We start from the raw sequence: 15,720 nt of genomic DNA on the forward strand, positions 1-15,720 counted from the left end.
TGCCACCAGGGAGCTCTGGTGAGTGTGTGTGGTGATGATGATGCAGGAAGGTGTGCTAGGGGCGTGTCCCCATCATGCGTTCATTGGGTCACCCCATCATCACCAGGGCAGTCCCCCCGATTGGTTGCCAGTCCCCCCGATTGGTTGCCAGTCCCCCCGATTGGTTGCCAGTCCCCCCGATTGGTTGCCAGTCGTCCCCGATTGGTTGGCACTGGCAGAGTTTTTATATTCCCCCCCCCCCCGGACACTTTGGACACGGTGGCTGGATTTCTGGTCCAAATGAAATATGAGATACGAGCATAGGATTGCTCTATTAGTTACTGTCTGTGCTTGTCTGCCAGGCATAGGAGATTGGGCTGGGTGCTACCTGTTTGTTTTTCAGGGAAATATCAAATTGCTGCGTGTCTGTTGAGAGTGCAGGGTGTGCTGCTATTTTAAAAATGTCTAAAATTCCTCATGAATTCCTGAGAAGGTCTCCTTGTCCACTTCTGGCATCTGAAATATCTCCTGTCGGGCAAATGCCCAAGCTAGCAAATACTTTAATTGCCAACTAGGGGCAGGTTTGGGTATCTGACCTTCCCTGACCCTTTTGACATGAGTCTAGCCACTAACAGGATTACATGCAGGCAACAGGTCTGACACTGGATTTTTATTTTATTTTTTGGCATTGAAGGATTCTGGCAAGAACTGACATGGATTTTTTGACGTCCGTGTGAGCAGGAAAGAGAGCCTTTTCCCCGATAGGCCCAGACGATTTGGGTTTTTGATGTCGACTTAATTCCAACAATACTTGCAACTGATAAAAACTACCCCAGGCTTTTTGGCTAGAGCAGTGAATTCCAACTTTGGGTCACCCAATATTGTTGCACTCCAGCTCCCATTATCCCCAGCTAGTATGGCTGATGTTCAGGGATGGTGGGAGTTGTAGAAGATGAGGAATGGACTAGAGAACAAGGAGAGAAAGGCTTATAATCAACACCGTGATATTTTTCCATCCTTCCATACAAGACAGTGGATCTGCAGTTTGGTAGGTGTGCAGGAAATGGAAAACGATAGTTACAGGCCGCCTGGTCCAGAGTCCATTTTCTTCTCTCTCTCCCCCCCTCCCCCCCCACTGTGGTGCTACAGGGGAGAAATAAGAACGAGAGCATAGCTCATTTTATTTTTATTCCATTAAAACATGTATCCCACCCTCAGGGCAGCACGCAGATAAAATCAGAGCAATGTAAAACAATGAATAATATACACAGGTAAAAACGTATTAAATCGTTAACAAATTAAAACCTTTAACAAATTTAAAACTAGCTCATGGCTGCTTTTTGCATAAGAATTAGGATTCTTCCTCTCTGTGATGGTGAGGGGGAAAGCGGAGCTGTCCTTTTCTGGCGGAAGGACTGCAACGCCCATCATTCCTCACCGTTGGCTAGGCAGTGTAGGGCTGATGGGAGTTGCAGTCCAGCAACATCTGGAGGGCCACGTTGCCCAACCCTGCTCCCATGCTGTCCTCAGTAGGGTGGGAAGCTGTGTCTGGGCTGCACCACTATAGATGGGGGCTCACATAATGGAAAGTTTCCCCGTATTATCCAGAAATCCCTCCACATAGAGCAGGAGTGTAGAACCTCAGGCCTGGGGTGGGGGTCAAGCTTGACCCTTTTGGCATTCAAATCCAGCCTTCCAGATTCACTGGTTGTTGTTGTTTATTCGTTCAGTCGTTTCCGACTCTTCGTGACTTCATGGACCAGCCCACGCCAGAGCTTTCTGTCGGCCATTGCCACCCCCAGCTCCCCCAAGGTCAAGTCTGTCACCTCCAGAATATCATCCCTCCATCTTGCCCTCGGTCGGCCCCTCTTCCTTTTGCCTTCCACTTTCCCTAGCATCAGCCTCTTCTCCAGGGTATCCTGTCTTCTCATTATGTGGCCAAAGTACTTCAGTTTTGCCTTTAATACCATTCCCTCAAGTGAGCAGTCTGGCTTTATTTCCTGGAGTATCGACTGGTTTGATCTTCTTGCAGTCCAAGGCACTCTCAGAATTTTCCTCCAACACCACAGTTCCAAAGCATCTATCTTCCTTCGCTCAGCCTTCCTTATGGTCCAGCTCTTGCAGCCATAGGTTACTACGGGGAATACCATTGCTTTAACTATGCGGACCTTTGTTGTCAGTGTGGTGTCTCTGCTCTTAACTATTTTATCGAGATTCGTCATTGCTCTCCTCCCAAGAAGTAAACGTCTTCTGATTTCCTGGCTGCAGTCAGCGTCTGCAGTAATCTTTGCGCCCAGAAATACAAAGTCTGTCACTGCCTCCATGTTTTCTCCCTCTATTTGCCAGTTATCAATCAAGCTGGTTGCCATAATCTTGGTTTTTTTGAGGTTTAACTGCAACCCAGTTTTTGCACTTTCTTCTTTCACCTTTGTCATAAGGCTCCTCAGCTCCTCCTCGCATTCAGCCATCAAAGTGGTGTCATCTGCATGTCAGAGATTGTTAGCGTTTCTTCCTGCGATTTTCACTCGAGCCTTGGATTCGTTATGCCCAGCACGTCGCACGATGTGTTCTCCATACAAGTTGAATAGGTAAGGTGAGAGTATACAGCCCTGCCGTACTCCTTTCCCAATCTTAAACCAGTCCGTTGTTCCGTGGTCTGTTCTTACCGTTGCTACTTGTTCGTTATACAGATTCCTCAGGAGGCAGACAAGATGACTTGGTATCCCCATACCACCAAGAACTTGCCACAGTTTGTTATGATCCACACAGTCAAAAGCTTTAGAATAGTCAATAAAACAGAAATAGATGTTTTTCTGGAACTCCCTGGCTTTCTCCATTATCCAGCGGATATTGGCAATTTGGTCTCTAGTTCCTCTGCCTTTTCTAAACCCAGCTTGTACATCTGGCAATTCTCGCTCCATGAATTGCTGGAGTCTACCTTGCAGGATCTTGAGCATTACCTTGCTGGCATGTGAAATAAGTGCCACTGTCCGATAGTTTGAACATTCTTTAGTGTTTCCCTTTTTTGGTATGGGAATATAAGTTGATTTTTTTCAGTCTGATGGCTATTCTTGTGTTTTCCAAATTTGCTGGCATATGGCATGCATCACCTTGACAGCATCCTCTTGCAATATTTTAAACAGTTCATCTGGGATACTGTCGTCTCCTGCTGCCTTGTTATTGGCAATGCTTCTTAAGGCCCATTCAAGCTCACTCTTCAGGATGTCTGGCTCTAACTCACTGACCACACTGTCTGAGCTATCCCCGATATTATTATCCTTCCTATACAGATCTTACGTATATTCTTGCCACCTTTTCTTGATCTCTTCTATTTCTGTTAGGTCCTTGCCATCTTTGTTTTTGATCATACCCATTTTTGCCTGGAATTTACCTCCGATGTTTCTAATTTTCTGGAAGAGGTCTCTTGTCCTTCCTATTCTATTGTCTTCTTCCACTTCTGCACATTGCTTGTTTAAAAATAATTCCTTATCTCTTCTGGCTAACCTCTGGAATTTTGCATTTAATTGGGCATATCTCCCCCTATCACTGTTGCCTTTTGCTTTCCTTCATTCTTGGGCTACTTCCAGTGTCTCAGCAGACAGCCATCTTGCCTTCTTGGTTTTCTTTTTCTTTGGGATGTTTTTTGTTGCCACCTCTTTTCTCCCCAACCACTGGTCGTTCAATGGTTTTCTGGCTTCTATGAAGTCCCCCTTCCCCAATTCTAAACAGTTGAAATGTCTCTCTTGAGGATAAGTTGCCAGCGATCAAACTTTCAAGCTACCACTTTCAAGCTACCGTATGCTGGTATCTTGTGGCTTTGGGGCGCTTCCCAACACTGGAATGTGGCCCTTGAGAGATTCTCCAAATGGAATTTGAGCTGAACGAGGTTCTGCACTTGTGACAGAGAGAGAACTGTCATGTAAATAGAGAGAACTGTCATGTAGATAGACATCTTCTCGCCTAGATTCCCCCTAACACACTTGCTTTCTATCCCGTTTAAAGCCCTGAACGGTTTGGGGCCAGGTTATTTGAAGGAACGCCTCCTCCCATATGTACCTGCCCAGACCTTAAGATCATCTACAGGGGCCCTTCTCCGTGAGCCCCTGCCAAAGGAAGTGAGGCAAGTGGCTACTAGGAGGAGGGCCTTCTCCGCTGTGGCACCCCGGCTGTGGAACGAGCTCCCCAGAGAGGTCCGCCTGGCGCCTACACTGTACTCTTTTCGTCTCCAGCTGAAGACCTTTTTATTCTCTCAGTATTTTAATACTTAATTTCAACTTAAATTTAAACTTTACTGTTCTAACTCTGTATTTTAATCTTCTATCAATTTTGCTGCGTGGTTTTATCCTGGTTGTGCTTTTTTATATACTGTATTTCTTGTATTTGTGTTTTTAACCTGTTGGTTGTTTTATTATGGTTTTAATTTTTGTGAACCGCCCAGAGAGCTTCGGCTATTGGGAGGTATAGAAATGAAATAAATAAATAAATAAACATCTGGAGGATCTTGATAATAGATACGACCTGAAGGCGCGTTCCATCGTTCGAGTCCCTGCCCAGAGTGATGCAGCCTGGATGTGGGTTACTCGTCTCAGCCAGAGCTAGTAGGGACTTGGGAAGCCCCCGCCTAACGTTTTGTCGAACCAAATAAACCTTGTGGCTCCGCGCCTTTCCCCTCAGCCCTGCTCTGACGGCCGTGCTGTACGACTTGAGTCGCCAGATCCCGCAGCTCAAGAAGGAGATCCAGGACGGGCTGCTGAAAATGCTCTCCTTGGTTCTGATGCATCGGCCCCTGCGCCATCCGGGCATGCCCAAAGGCCTGGCTCACCAGCTGGCTTCTCCCAGCCTCTCCAACCTTCCCGAGGCCAACGACGTGGGCAGCCTCACACTCGCGCTCCGCACCCTGGGCAGCTTTGAGTTCGAAGGTAAGCGATCTTGGGGGCGGAGAGGGGGTGGCCGTGGCGTGGTGGTAGAGCACCTGCGTTGCAGGCAGAAGCTCCCAGGTTCGACCCCAAGCATCGCCTGCCAGGCAGGGAAATCATCTGCTTGAAACCCGGAGAGCCGCTGCCGGTCAGTGTTGGCAATACTGGGCTTGAAGAGCCAAGGGCCCGACTCAGCATAAGGGCCGCTTCCGCTATTTTTATGAATGTACAACCTGAAATCTTAACAAATGAGAAGCACCGATAAGAGATGCACCCTTCAAGCATTTGTAGATGTGAGGAAAGCCGGCAAAATCTTCTCTCGTCACCATTGACTCTTCTTTCCCCACCCCCACCCCCCCGCTTTTTAGGACATTCACTGACTCAGTTTGTCCGACACTGTGCGGATCACTTCCTCAATAGCGAGCACAAGGAGGTCCGGATGGAGGCCGCTCGCACGTGTTCTCGCTTGCTCACGCCGTCCATTCATTTGATCAGCGGGCACGCCCACGTGGTCAGCCAGACCGCGGTCCAGGTGGTGGCGGACGTCCTCAGCAAGCTGTTAGTGGTCGGAATCACAGACCCAGGTGAGTGCAGAGACCAGAAGGTGGACGCTTTTGCCGGGCCTTGGCAGGGGGAAGGGTCACAGTAATCCCGCTTTGTTCTGCTCTTAACGTTAATGTTGGATGGCTGTAAAAAGGGATCGGACAAATTCATTGAGGAGAAGGCTGGCAACGGCTGCTCCTGATGGCTGTGTGCTACTTCTAGCATCAGAGGCAATATGCTTATGAATATCACTGGCTCAGGAACATGGGCGTGGGGAGGGTGATGTTGCACTCAAGTCCTACTTGTGGGTTTTCTGTGGGCAGCTGGTTGGCCACTGTGTGTACAAAACGCTGGGTTCGACAGACAAAGAGTCGGACCTGGCCTACGGCAGCTTCTCACGTTCTATGTACTCTTTTCGGGGCTCTGACATACCACTGAGCGCTGCTAAGCCCCCATCATGCTAAGCATGTGCTGTTCAAACGTGCTCTTCCAGACCCTGACATCCGCTACTGCGTGCTGGCTTCCTTGGACGAGCGCTTTGACGCACACCTGGCCCAGGCGGAGAACTTGCAGGCCCTCTTCGTGGCTCTGAACGACCAGGTGTTTGAAATCCGCGAGCTGGCCATCTGCACCGTGGGCCGGCTGAGCAGTATGAACCCCGCTTTTGTCATGCCGTTCCTGCGCAAGATGCTAATTCAGGTAATGGAGTTGGGCGGCGGCGGGTGGGGCGGTGAAACCGTCCGGCCCTGGTTGCGAAGACACAAACCAAAGCCTTGCTTTCTTCTGCCTTTGCAACAAGTACGCTTGGCTAGTTTTACCACATTCCGTGGGTCAGGGTTGGTCTTCCAGTTGTGTCGGCCTACAGCTACCTTCATCCATCTTAAACTAGGGAGGCAGGTTTATTTATTTATTTAATTTAATTTATATCCAACCCTTACTCACAAAGAGCACAGGACAGAATGTGAACACCTGTATCGATATAGAGCAGCCGTCCCCAACCTGGTACCTTCCAGATTCTTTGAACTTCAACTCCCATCAGCCCACTGCTCAGGAATGCTGGGAATTGAGATCCAAAACATCTGGAAGTCACCAGGTCGGGGAAGGGACATGACTTCATCGTGTCTTCTTGGGTGCAGCCTCCCAGCCAGTCTGAAAATTGGCAGTCTGATGCGCAGATCAAAAACAGATGAATCCCAGAGCTTGCTTGATATGTTCTAAGTGCTGTTTTCTACATTGCATCAACATCATGACATGAACCTACCCGTACACTGCGCTCTACATCTAAGGTCCTCCTCCAATGGAAGCTTGGAGGATGGCAACAAGGGAGAGGGCCTTTTCAGTGGTGGCTCCCCAATTTTGGAATGATCTCCCCAACAAGGCTCGCCTGGCGCCAACATTGTTATCTTTTCGGTGCCAGGTTAAGACCTTTCTCTTCTCCCAGGCATTTAACAGCATTTAACAACATGAGCTGAGTTGGTTTGCTTTTTAATGGACCCCAGAATAGTTGTTTTTATAAGGATAGTGTTGTTTTTAACTCTCCCCACGGCCTGAGTTTGATCCCAGCGGAAGCTGGTTCTCAGGCAGCCAGCTCAGGTCGACTCAGCCTTCCATCTTTTCGAGGCCGGTAAAATGAGTACCCAGCTAGCTGGGGAAAGGTAACTGCAACTGGGGAAGGCCATGGCAAACCACCTGCTACAAAGTCTACCAAGAAAACATCAGCGAAAGCAGGCCTCCCTCTAGGAGTCCGCAATGACTCAAGTGCCTGCAGGAGAGGTTCCTTTCCTTTTTCCTTTTCTAAACTTTGTATATTTGTTTTTAATGTTTACTGTTTTTAACTTTTGTAAACCGCCCAGAGAGCTTCAGCTATGGGGTGGTATATAAATGCAATAAATAAATAAATAAATAAATAAATATCATTTATTTCCCCTATTGCAAGGAATCGAAGGAAGCTCACATGGGCCTCCTTCTCTATCTTTTATCCTCACTGTGAGGTAGGTTAGGCTGAGAATCAGTGACTGGCAGAAAATCCCCCCCCCCCCCCCCCAGCGAGCTTCATGGCTGAGCGGGGACTAGAATCCAGATCTCCTGAGACGCAGTCCGATGCTGTAAGCACAGCTCCAGACTGGGTGTCTCTCCTTATGATCTCTCCTGCCATGGGAAGCCAAAGTCCATTCTTCCAAACGCTAGGGCAAGGGGCCCCTCTGAGAAGAAGTGGACGATTGCTCACCGTGCATACCATTCCATAGAGATAAGGAGGGGGTGGGCAAAGAGAAGAGGGGAATCTCTTTCTGCTGGTGAATAAGTGGTCGTCGGTTTGAGGGTTCTTAGGCCTGCTCGTTGCGTGAAAAACGCTGCCTTCCCTAATGGCGTTTCCTTTTCCCCTTCAGATCCTGACGGAGCTGGAGCATAGCGGTGTTGGCAGAATCAAAGAGCAGAGTGCCAGGATGCTGGGGCATTTAGTCTCCAATGCTCCACGGCTTATCCGGCCCTACATGGAACCCATCCTCAAGGTAAGGCTTTCACGGAGCTCTTAGGGCGACTTCTTGAATTCATGGACACGTCCCCTCATTCATTTTAAGGATTGCGGCCACCCTCTTCCTTACTGGGAGAGGCATGAAAGCATGGGTGAAATGGGCCGCACGTGTATGAGTACGTGTGTTCCCGTCCTTATCAGATTTCCTTTGTTTTGTATATCACTCCACAGGCATTGATTGTGAAACTGAAAGACCCTGACCCCGATCCAAACCCTGGGGTAATCAATAACGTCCTGGCCACCATAGGTGAACTGGCGCAGGTAAGCCAGGCGACTTGTTTTAATCTGTTGGTTTATTTTACTTATTCAAAGCATTTCTGTCCCAGTCTTCAGTCGAAAGACTCACAGGTCGGCTCATAAGAATCAACAGTCAGGCAGTTCCAGGCCTCAACCTCACAATCTATAAATACATGAGACACAAAGGGCTTGGGAGGGATGGGGGAAAAGCAAGACCGTGATGATTGATTCAGTTGCCCAGGTGGATGGGAAGATACCTATACTGGAGCTAATTTTATTCAGATTTGCCCTGCATCTCTGGCCCTTTTGGGCAGCTGGTTCTTCGCTGGCCAGTTCCTCTTTCTTTCTCCTCTTCTGCATCTTTTGATATTCAAACCCCATCTGTTCCTTCTCCCATCTCCTCAGGGCAACGTGTTTCCTCAGAAGCCCTTCCGGTGGCAGTTTGGGGAAGGAGGGGTTCGCTACTGGGAGATAAACGGTGGTACCTCATCAGGTTGACACTGCTGCTTCTCCCATCTCCCTAGGACAAGATGTGTCCTCAGAAGCCCTTCTGGTGGCAGTTGACTTCTGGACATGTGTTTTGGTTTGGCATTGCCTTGTTCACACCTCATCCAGAACCTTTCTCTTGCTCCCACCTCTGCCTCCCTCCCCTTCCCATTTTCCTGACTTCTCCTTTTGCTTCCGCAGGTAAGTGGGCTGGAGATGAGGAAGTGGGTGGACGAGCTCTTCATCATCATCATGGACATGCTCCAGGACTCCTCCTTACTCGCTAAGAGACAGGTGAGCATGGCAGCCTTCTGTTTTACCTCTCTGACCCTGGAAATACTCAAAGACAAGTTTGGTATTGGGGGAGCACCTGTGGCTCCCTTCGTAATCTCCTTTGGGATCCGAGTTCAGTCATGAAGCCCTGCTCCAGGGACTACCTTCTTTTTCAGGGGCTAAATTTCTTATTGACGAGGGGCAGGGCTTTCTCTGCAGTGGCCCCGGAGCCTTGGAATTCCTTCCCTTATGAGGCCCACTTGTCTACAGTGTCTTATACCAAGTCAGACCGTTGATCCATCTAGCCCAGCATTTCCTACTCTGGCTGGTAGTGGCTCTTCAGAGCCTCAGACACAGAGAGGTCTTTCCCGTCAACTCTGCTCCCTGATTTTCCGAACTGGAGACATCTGGGATTGAACCTGCGACCTTCCACATGCAAGGCAGTTGCTCTACCACTGAGCTACGGTCCCTCCCTGCTTATTTCCTTTCAAAGGCTGGCAACAAATGTCTCTAGTTTGCCGAGTCTTTGGAAATCCAAGCTCTTAAATCGCAGCTGCTTACCTGCTCTCATGTTGTCACCCATTCCTACTTCTCAGTCTTTTTATAAGGTTTTGTTAGGGACGGTGAGATGATGCTGGTCTCCAGCTCCCATCAGCCCCAGACAGCATGGCCAATGTCAGAAGTGATGGGAGTTGTAATCCAACCACATGTGGAGAGCCACAGGTTCCCCATGCCTGGTCTAGGATGAGAGCCGGCTAGACGGTTGACTAATTATTCTGATTGTGCCTCATGGAAGAACAAAACTATGAATAATCCTGCTTCCTTTTATGGGGAATCTCTTCCAGGTGGCTCTGTGGACGCTGGGCCAGCTGGTGGCCAGCACTGGCTACGTGGTGGAACCCTACAGGAAATACCCAACGCTCTTGGAGGTGTTGCTGAACTTCCTGAAGACAGAGCAGAATCAGGGCACCCGAAGAGAGGTAGGCTCTTGTGGCTTGCTTTCAAGTGTCAGGCTCAGATTTCTTTCAAGATGAGTGTGAAAGAAGATGGATGGAATTTTGGTCTCTGTCGGGTTTAGCCCGTTCACATATGGAATGATTTCAGGTGTATGTGAAAGGAAGGGGTAGCTGATCCTTTACAGCAAGGGTGGACAATCTGTGGCCCTAGAGCCACATGTGGGCCTCGGACTCATTTCATGTGGCTGCTGGCATGGGATTAGTTCAAAGCTCTGGCAGAAGCGATTTTTGTTTCCCTGGCAGCCTACTGCATGGGAAGGAAAAGTGTGAGAGAGAAAGGGGGTGTTAGAGAGAGAGAGAGAGAGATGGGGCTGCATGGGAAAAAAGATAAAGGGGTGTCGCAGAGAGAGAGAGAGAGAGAGAGAAGGGGTGCATGGGAAGGAAAAGTGAGAGAGAAAGGGGGTGTTGGGGAGAGAGAGAGAGAGAGAGAAAGAGGGGGTGCCAGAGAGAGAGAGAGTGAAGCGGTGTTCCACCCACTTTGGCTCTGATCCTGTGCTCCCCCGCAATTACCCACGAGGGAATACAGCCCTCAACAGAAAAAAGGCTGCACACCCCAGTTTTACAGTGAGAAATGCCTTTGCAGTGAAAGGGAAACGTTAATCAAGCCTCCCCCCTCCCTCTCTAATGCATGTACATTGATGGTGCTATATAAATAATAATAATGATGATTATTCTTTTGAAAGATCTATTCTTGCCGGTCTTGTTGTTTTTGCAAGGCTGGGGTGACCATGCCGGGAGGGAGGAGGGGAATGCAGGACACTGCAGGGCTTTTGAGTGAGGAGATGGGATAAAGCCTGGTGGGAAGGCTGCCTCTTCCTCTCCACTAAATCCTCACCTTTGACCATTCCTGGGACCCACCCGGCCCACATTGAACTACAGGATCCTGCCCTCCTCCTCCTTTGAGATGACGTCTAGTCATGTTGCCCCTTCTTTTTGCATTGGCAGTGCCTTCTTTAAAACCCGCTGCCCCTTGATCTCTTCTTCCTTTTTCTTCCTGGTTAGGCCATCCGTGTCCTCGGTCTCTTGGGTGCTCTAGATCCATACAAGCATAAGGTGAACATCGGCATGATAGACCAGTCCCGGGACGCTTCTGCGGTCAGCCTGTCGGAGTCTAAATCCAGCCAAGATTCTTGTAAGTAGACCGTGAAAGGGAAGGCCCAGGACTGGGAGAGTCTTGCCTAGCTGCTGGGGAGCTTAACTATTGGGGAGATGGGAATTCCCAAGTCCCCAGCCCCAAGGAGCATACAATCTGAAGGACGAGAACGGGCGTGGGAAGGATCATCCCAGAGTGCAGGACACGGACTAATGGGCTCAGGTGACAGGACAGTTTGGCTGCTGATGGAGACAGAATGAACACGACTGCGGTTTTGTAAATATATATATCTCCAGAAGGGTTTTAAATTTATAAGTAATTCATTTCGTTGTACAGCTCCTGACGAAGGATCTCCGTATCCGAAACGTTGAGTGTTGTACAAGTTTGGTTGAAAGGTGTTTTTTTAAAAAACATTTTTATATTTTTTATATTTCGGATAAAAATAAAGAAATTTCTTTTGACATCTCTTAGCACCAGAGCTAGTAGCCTCTTTTTCTTATAGCCTCAAGTGACAGGAAGCCGGATTCCGGCTGGACATCAGGAAAAACTTCCTGACTGTTAGAGCAGCATGACAATGGAAGCAGTTACCTAGGGAGGTTGTGGGCTCTCCCACACGAGAGGCCTTCAAGAGGCAGCTGGACAACCATCTGTCAGGGATGCTTTAGGGTGGATTCCTGCAGTGAGCAGGGGGTTGGACTTGATGGCCTTGTAGGCCCCTTCCAACTCTGCTATTCTATGATTCTGTGAAGGAAGGGAGTGACAAAATATGATTGGGAGCCGATGGTTAGCTATACATAGGATGCTGAGCCAGGCTGTTGATCCATCCAGTTCAGAAATGCCTACTCTTGACCAGCAGCATTTCTGAAAGGGTTCAGACGGGGGCCTTCTCAGCCCTTACCTTCTCGCATGCAAAGCATCTGCTCTGCCCCTGAGACACAACCCTTCCCTTAATCTCCCTTCCAGTTGTGTGTGAGGACTTTGGGGCCGGCGGGCTGAGAAGTGTCAGGCTAAGACTTGCTCCGTTTATTTATTTTAAAATATCGATCTCCCGTCTTCTTCCTTGGAAGAAGGGCAACCGGTTGTCGAGTAAATACGCTTAGACTCTGGCAGTGGCCCAATTTTCAACGGCGAAGAAGTCTGTTCATCTGCAAAAAGGGTGGCTCTCATTCCAAGAGAAAACTTCAGCACACGGCGGCTCGATTTTCCTAATTTCCTGTCTCCCTTTGCCTGTTTACGTAGCTGTTTCCTGAATTAGAAAGTTTAAAGGTGCTAAACTACTTGATGGGGTGTAGCCATGCAGCGCTCTGCCAGCTGTTTGCTTCCATCTGTTTTTTTTTTATTTCTCTGCCAGATGTTTGCTTCAATCTGTTTTTTTATTTCTCTGCCAGATGTTTGCTTCAATCTTTTTTGTATTACTTTTTGCGTTGAGTTTCTCCTCCCCTCCAAAGAGCAGAGCACAGTAAGCCTGTTGGTTAAGTCTTGAAGCCCTAGAATTAAACTTCTAAATGGCTGTGATTAAATCCCCCCAATTTTGCTTTCGGAAGCTAAAGTTGGAGGATTTGAATGCAGGAAAAGGCCAGCATAAGTTAGAGGGAGATTTAGAAGTCTCTTCCTCCAGCTGTGACTATATAACTGATTAGCTTGTAAGCTTTCTTGTGAACTAAAAAGTCACTTGATCAACGTTTATTAAGGAAACGGTGAGGTAGAGGCATCTGGTCAGCCAAAGCTTGGATTTTAAACTTCCAGTGAAGAGGATAACGTTTCTTGCTGTGGTTCCCTTACCCTTTCCCACGTAGCGTCCCAAATACCACTGCCCTGTCGTGATTGTAGCCCAGTCCAGTTCTACCAAAGTCAACTGAGTTTGAACGCCGGACGTTTGGATGCTAGAAGCAGGGTTGCAATGCAGAAAAGCCACAGGACTCAGCTTCTTTGATGTTCTTTGACATTCTAGCCCAGGGGTGGAGAATCTTCTTTCGCTTTGAGGTCCAATTCAGTTTCAGAGAAGCTCTCGGGGGTGGGTGCTGAAGGCAAAGTGGTTTTGGGGCAAAATAAAATTAAAAAAGCCACCCAAAAGCTCTTACTGCCAGTCGCTAAGCCTTAGGGGAGGCCTTTTAGAACGGGGTGGGGACTGCACTCCCCCCCCCTTGCGATCATCTGAACTCTATCAGTGGTTGAGTGTGTGTTGTTTGTTGAACCATAGGTTGGCTGGTTGTTGAACTCTGGGTTGTTCGTTGAGCTGTGGGATAGCGTCTTGTCTGAAGCCAGGACTTTTTCTGCAGGGTGGCTTGTTATCCACCCTGAACAACCCAACAACAAGCCCTGCATTTTCAAGGTGGCTTGTTCAAGAAAAATCAGCCACACTGCATGGTTAACAAGCCACCCTCTGGAAAAATGACCTGAGTTCAAACAACATATGAACCGCGGTTTGACAACCCACGCTTAAACACTGAATGTGGGTTAGCATGTTGTGCGGACCCAGTCCCTGACTAGCAGAGGCTCGCCATGGTTTCAGGCGGGATTCTTTCCTAGCCTGACTGAAGATGCCTGGGATGCAAAACTGGAATAATCTCCCTGATGAGGCCCGCCTGGCACTGATATGGTCATCTTTTCGGCTCCTGGTCAAGACTTTTCTCTTCTCCCAGGCATTTAGCAATATGCAATGAGCCTGAATCTGGGTTTTTTTTTGGCTCATCATTTCCAAAGTTCATATAGTGGTTTTAAATGTATGCGAATTTTGCATGTTTTTGTGGGTTTTAACTTTTGTATATATTTTTAAAAGTGTTTTATGTGAACCGCCCAGAGAGCTTCAGCTATGTGGCAGTGTACAAATGCAATATAATGAATGAATAAGTTACTGCAAGTAAAACAGGGCTCCTCCGCTGAGCTGCTGCCCTCCCCAGCCTACACAGAGCTCCCTCTCCTTCCGTTTCAGCTGACTACAGCACCAGCGAGATGCTGGTCAACATGGGCAACCTCCCCCTGGACGAGTTCTACCCTGCCGTCTCCATGGTGGCGCTCATGAGGATCTTCCGGGACCAGTCCTTGTCCCACCATCACACCATGGTGGTCCAAGCCATCACCTTTATATTCAAGTCTCTCGGCCTCAAGTGCGTGCAGTTCCTGCCTCAGGTCATGCCAACCTTTCTCAACGTCATCCGGGTTTGTGACGGTGCTATCCGCGAGGTGAGTGCGCTCTTCGGGGGGGGGGCGGGCTTATCCCTGCTCCTCACCCCCTGAAGCCAGGATCTGCTTCACCACCCTGCCCACCCCCTCCCCAAACGCCCTTTTCTTTGGAGCATTGCCGAGTTGTCCCTGCTGCAAAAGTGAGTTACCACCTCCCCTTCCGGTCTCTTGTACGGGTGTCCTTTATGTGGCCGGCCGTTGCTTGCTGCTTCGTTGGAAAGCCTGCTACCTCAGGGGCTTCCATTTGAATAGCAAGTGCTTTCAGGTGGGACCCTCCTGCCTGCCGCAAAAAAAATGTAGCCTCTAGAGATCCCGCATGGCTTTCGCTGGCATATGTATCTCCCTGCCTTATTATAGTCTTGATTGTTGTCCCTGCAATCGGAAGGGGGAGAGGTTCTGTTGCCACAACGGGTCAAACCTCCCCCCAGCTTTGTGTGCACGTTCATCCCACCGCTAGTCCCACTCAATGAGCCAAGTTTCAATGAAAGGTCTCCGGAAATTTTGAAGCCATGGAGAAAACCCGGTTTTGCCCCATTTTTTTCAGAAAAAACCGGAAATTTTCAGAAAAATGGAAATAATGCAACATTAGCACTTTTTACAGATTGAAAGTCACTTTGTTACTTTCGTAACATAAAATGTAATTATGTCCAAGTTGGTTTGGCATAAAATTATTCCATTTGGTATATTAAAAGTACAGTGTATTCAAACAATTATTACAAATTTAATTTACTATTTTACTTTTTTTTGTGCTTTTTTTTTTTGGTAACAAATGGAGCTACAAGCTCCTGAACTGTTAGGGACACCTGAACTGTAAGGAACCTCTTTGGTTCTGCCAGTTTATGAGGAGCAGGCAAAAAATCAGTTTAAAAAAACAACAGAAGAAACAACCAACATTAGTAACAAAGAAAATTATTTATGTTTCCGCTAGGCCTCCAGTGTCAAGACATAAAGCCCCCATTCCCATAAAAAGAACTGAGAAAAAAGGGGGAACCAAGATTCAGTGAATATGCATGAAATTTAATTATTTTCTGACCTATAGCTATCACTTATCAGTTTCAGTCTCTGCTTCAATGGCAGTGCTGCCCCCTAGAGGCAGAAATGCATCTTCCTCTTGCATTTGAGAGTTGTAGTTTCAGATTGCAACCTGGGACTTGCTTGTCCTTGGTGCACAGACATTGTAATAATCTGATACTGTACAGTTTTTAGAAATCATTTGGAGAAGTAATTATCTGAACACCTTGTCTTAAACATTTTATTCATCATGCTAAAATAAACATCCTGTAATCTTTTTTTTCTTTAAATTTTTTCAATTTTGGGGGGAAAAAACCAAAAGAGGCTTCAGAAAAAAAACGGTTTCCCCCCGAATTTCCCCGGTTTTTTTCTGGGCCTTCACATCGCTATCTGCGCCAGAGCTATCGTTTTACAGCAGGCTTGCTAAACTCCACGGTTGTTTGTTGCCAC

General features: G+C 48.0%; 1 protein-coding gene across 2 annotated transcripts in view; it reads left to right on the forward strand.

Moving 5' to 3' along the window:
- Window positions 1-15,720, forward strand: part of MTOR (mechanistic target of rapamycin kinase) — a 109,382-nt gene that overhangs the window by 14,110 nt on the left and 79,552 nt on the right. For both annotated transcript variants that reach the window (XM_063145475.1, XM_063145476.1), the window contains exons 11-19: window positions 4,654-4,898; window positions 5,264-5,479; window positions 5,932-6,137; window positions 7,826-7,948; window positions 8,143-8,232; window positions 8,896-8,988; window positions 9,813-9,947; window positions 10,986-11,115; window positions 14,009-14,259. In XM_063145475.1, the coding sequence (XP_063001545.1) occupies window positions 4,654-4,898; window positions 5,264-5,479; window positions 5,932-6,137; window positions 7,826-7,948; window positions 8,143-8,232; window positions 8,896-8,988; window positions 9,813-9,947; window positions 10,986-11,115; window positions 14,009-14,259 (1,489 nt within the window). The remainder of the gene's footprint in view (window positions 1-4,653; window positions 4,899-5,263; window positions 5,480-5,931; window positions 6,138-7,825; window positions 7,949-8,142; window positions 8,233-8,895; window positions 8,989-9,812; window positions 9,948-10,985; window positions 11,116-14,008; window positions 14,260-15,720) is intronic.

The sequence above is a fragment of the Elgaria multicarinata genome, chromosome 20 (genome assembly GCF_023053635.1).
Source record: "Elgaria multicarinata webbii isolate HBS135686 ecotype San Diego chromosome 20, rElgMul1.1.pri, whole genome shotgun sequence".
Lineage (NCBI taxonomy): Eukaryota > Metazoa > Chordata > Lepidosauria > Squamata > Anguidae > Elgaria > Elgaria multicarinata.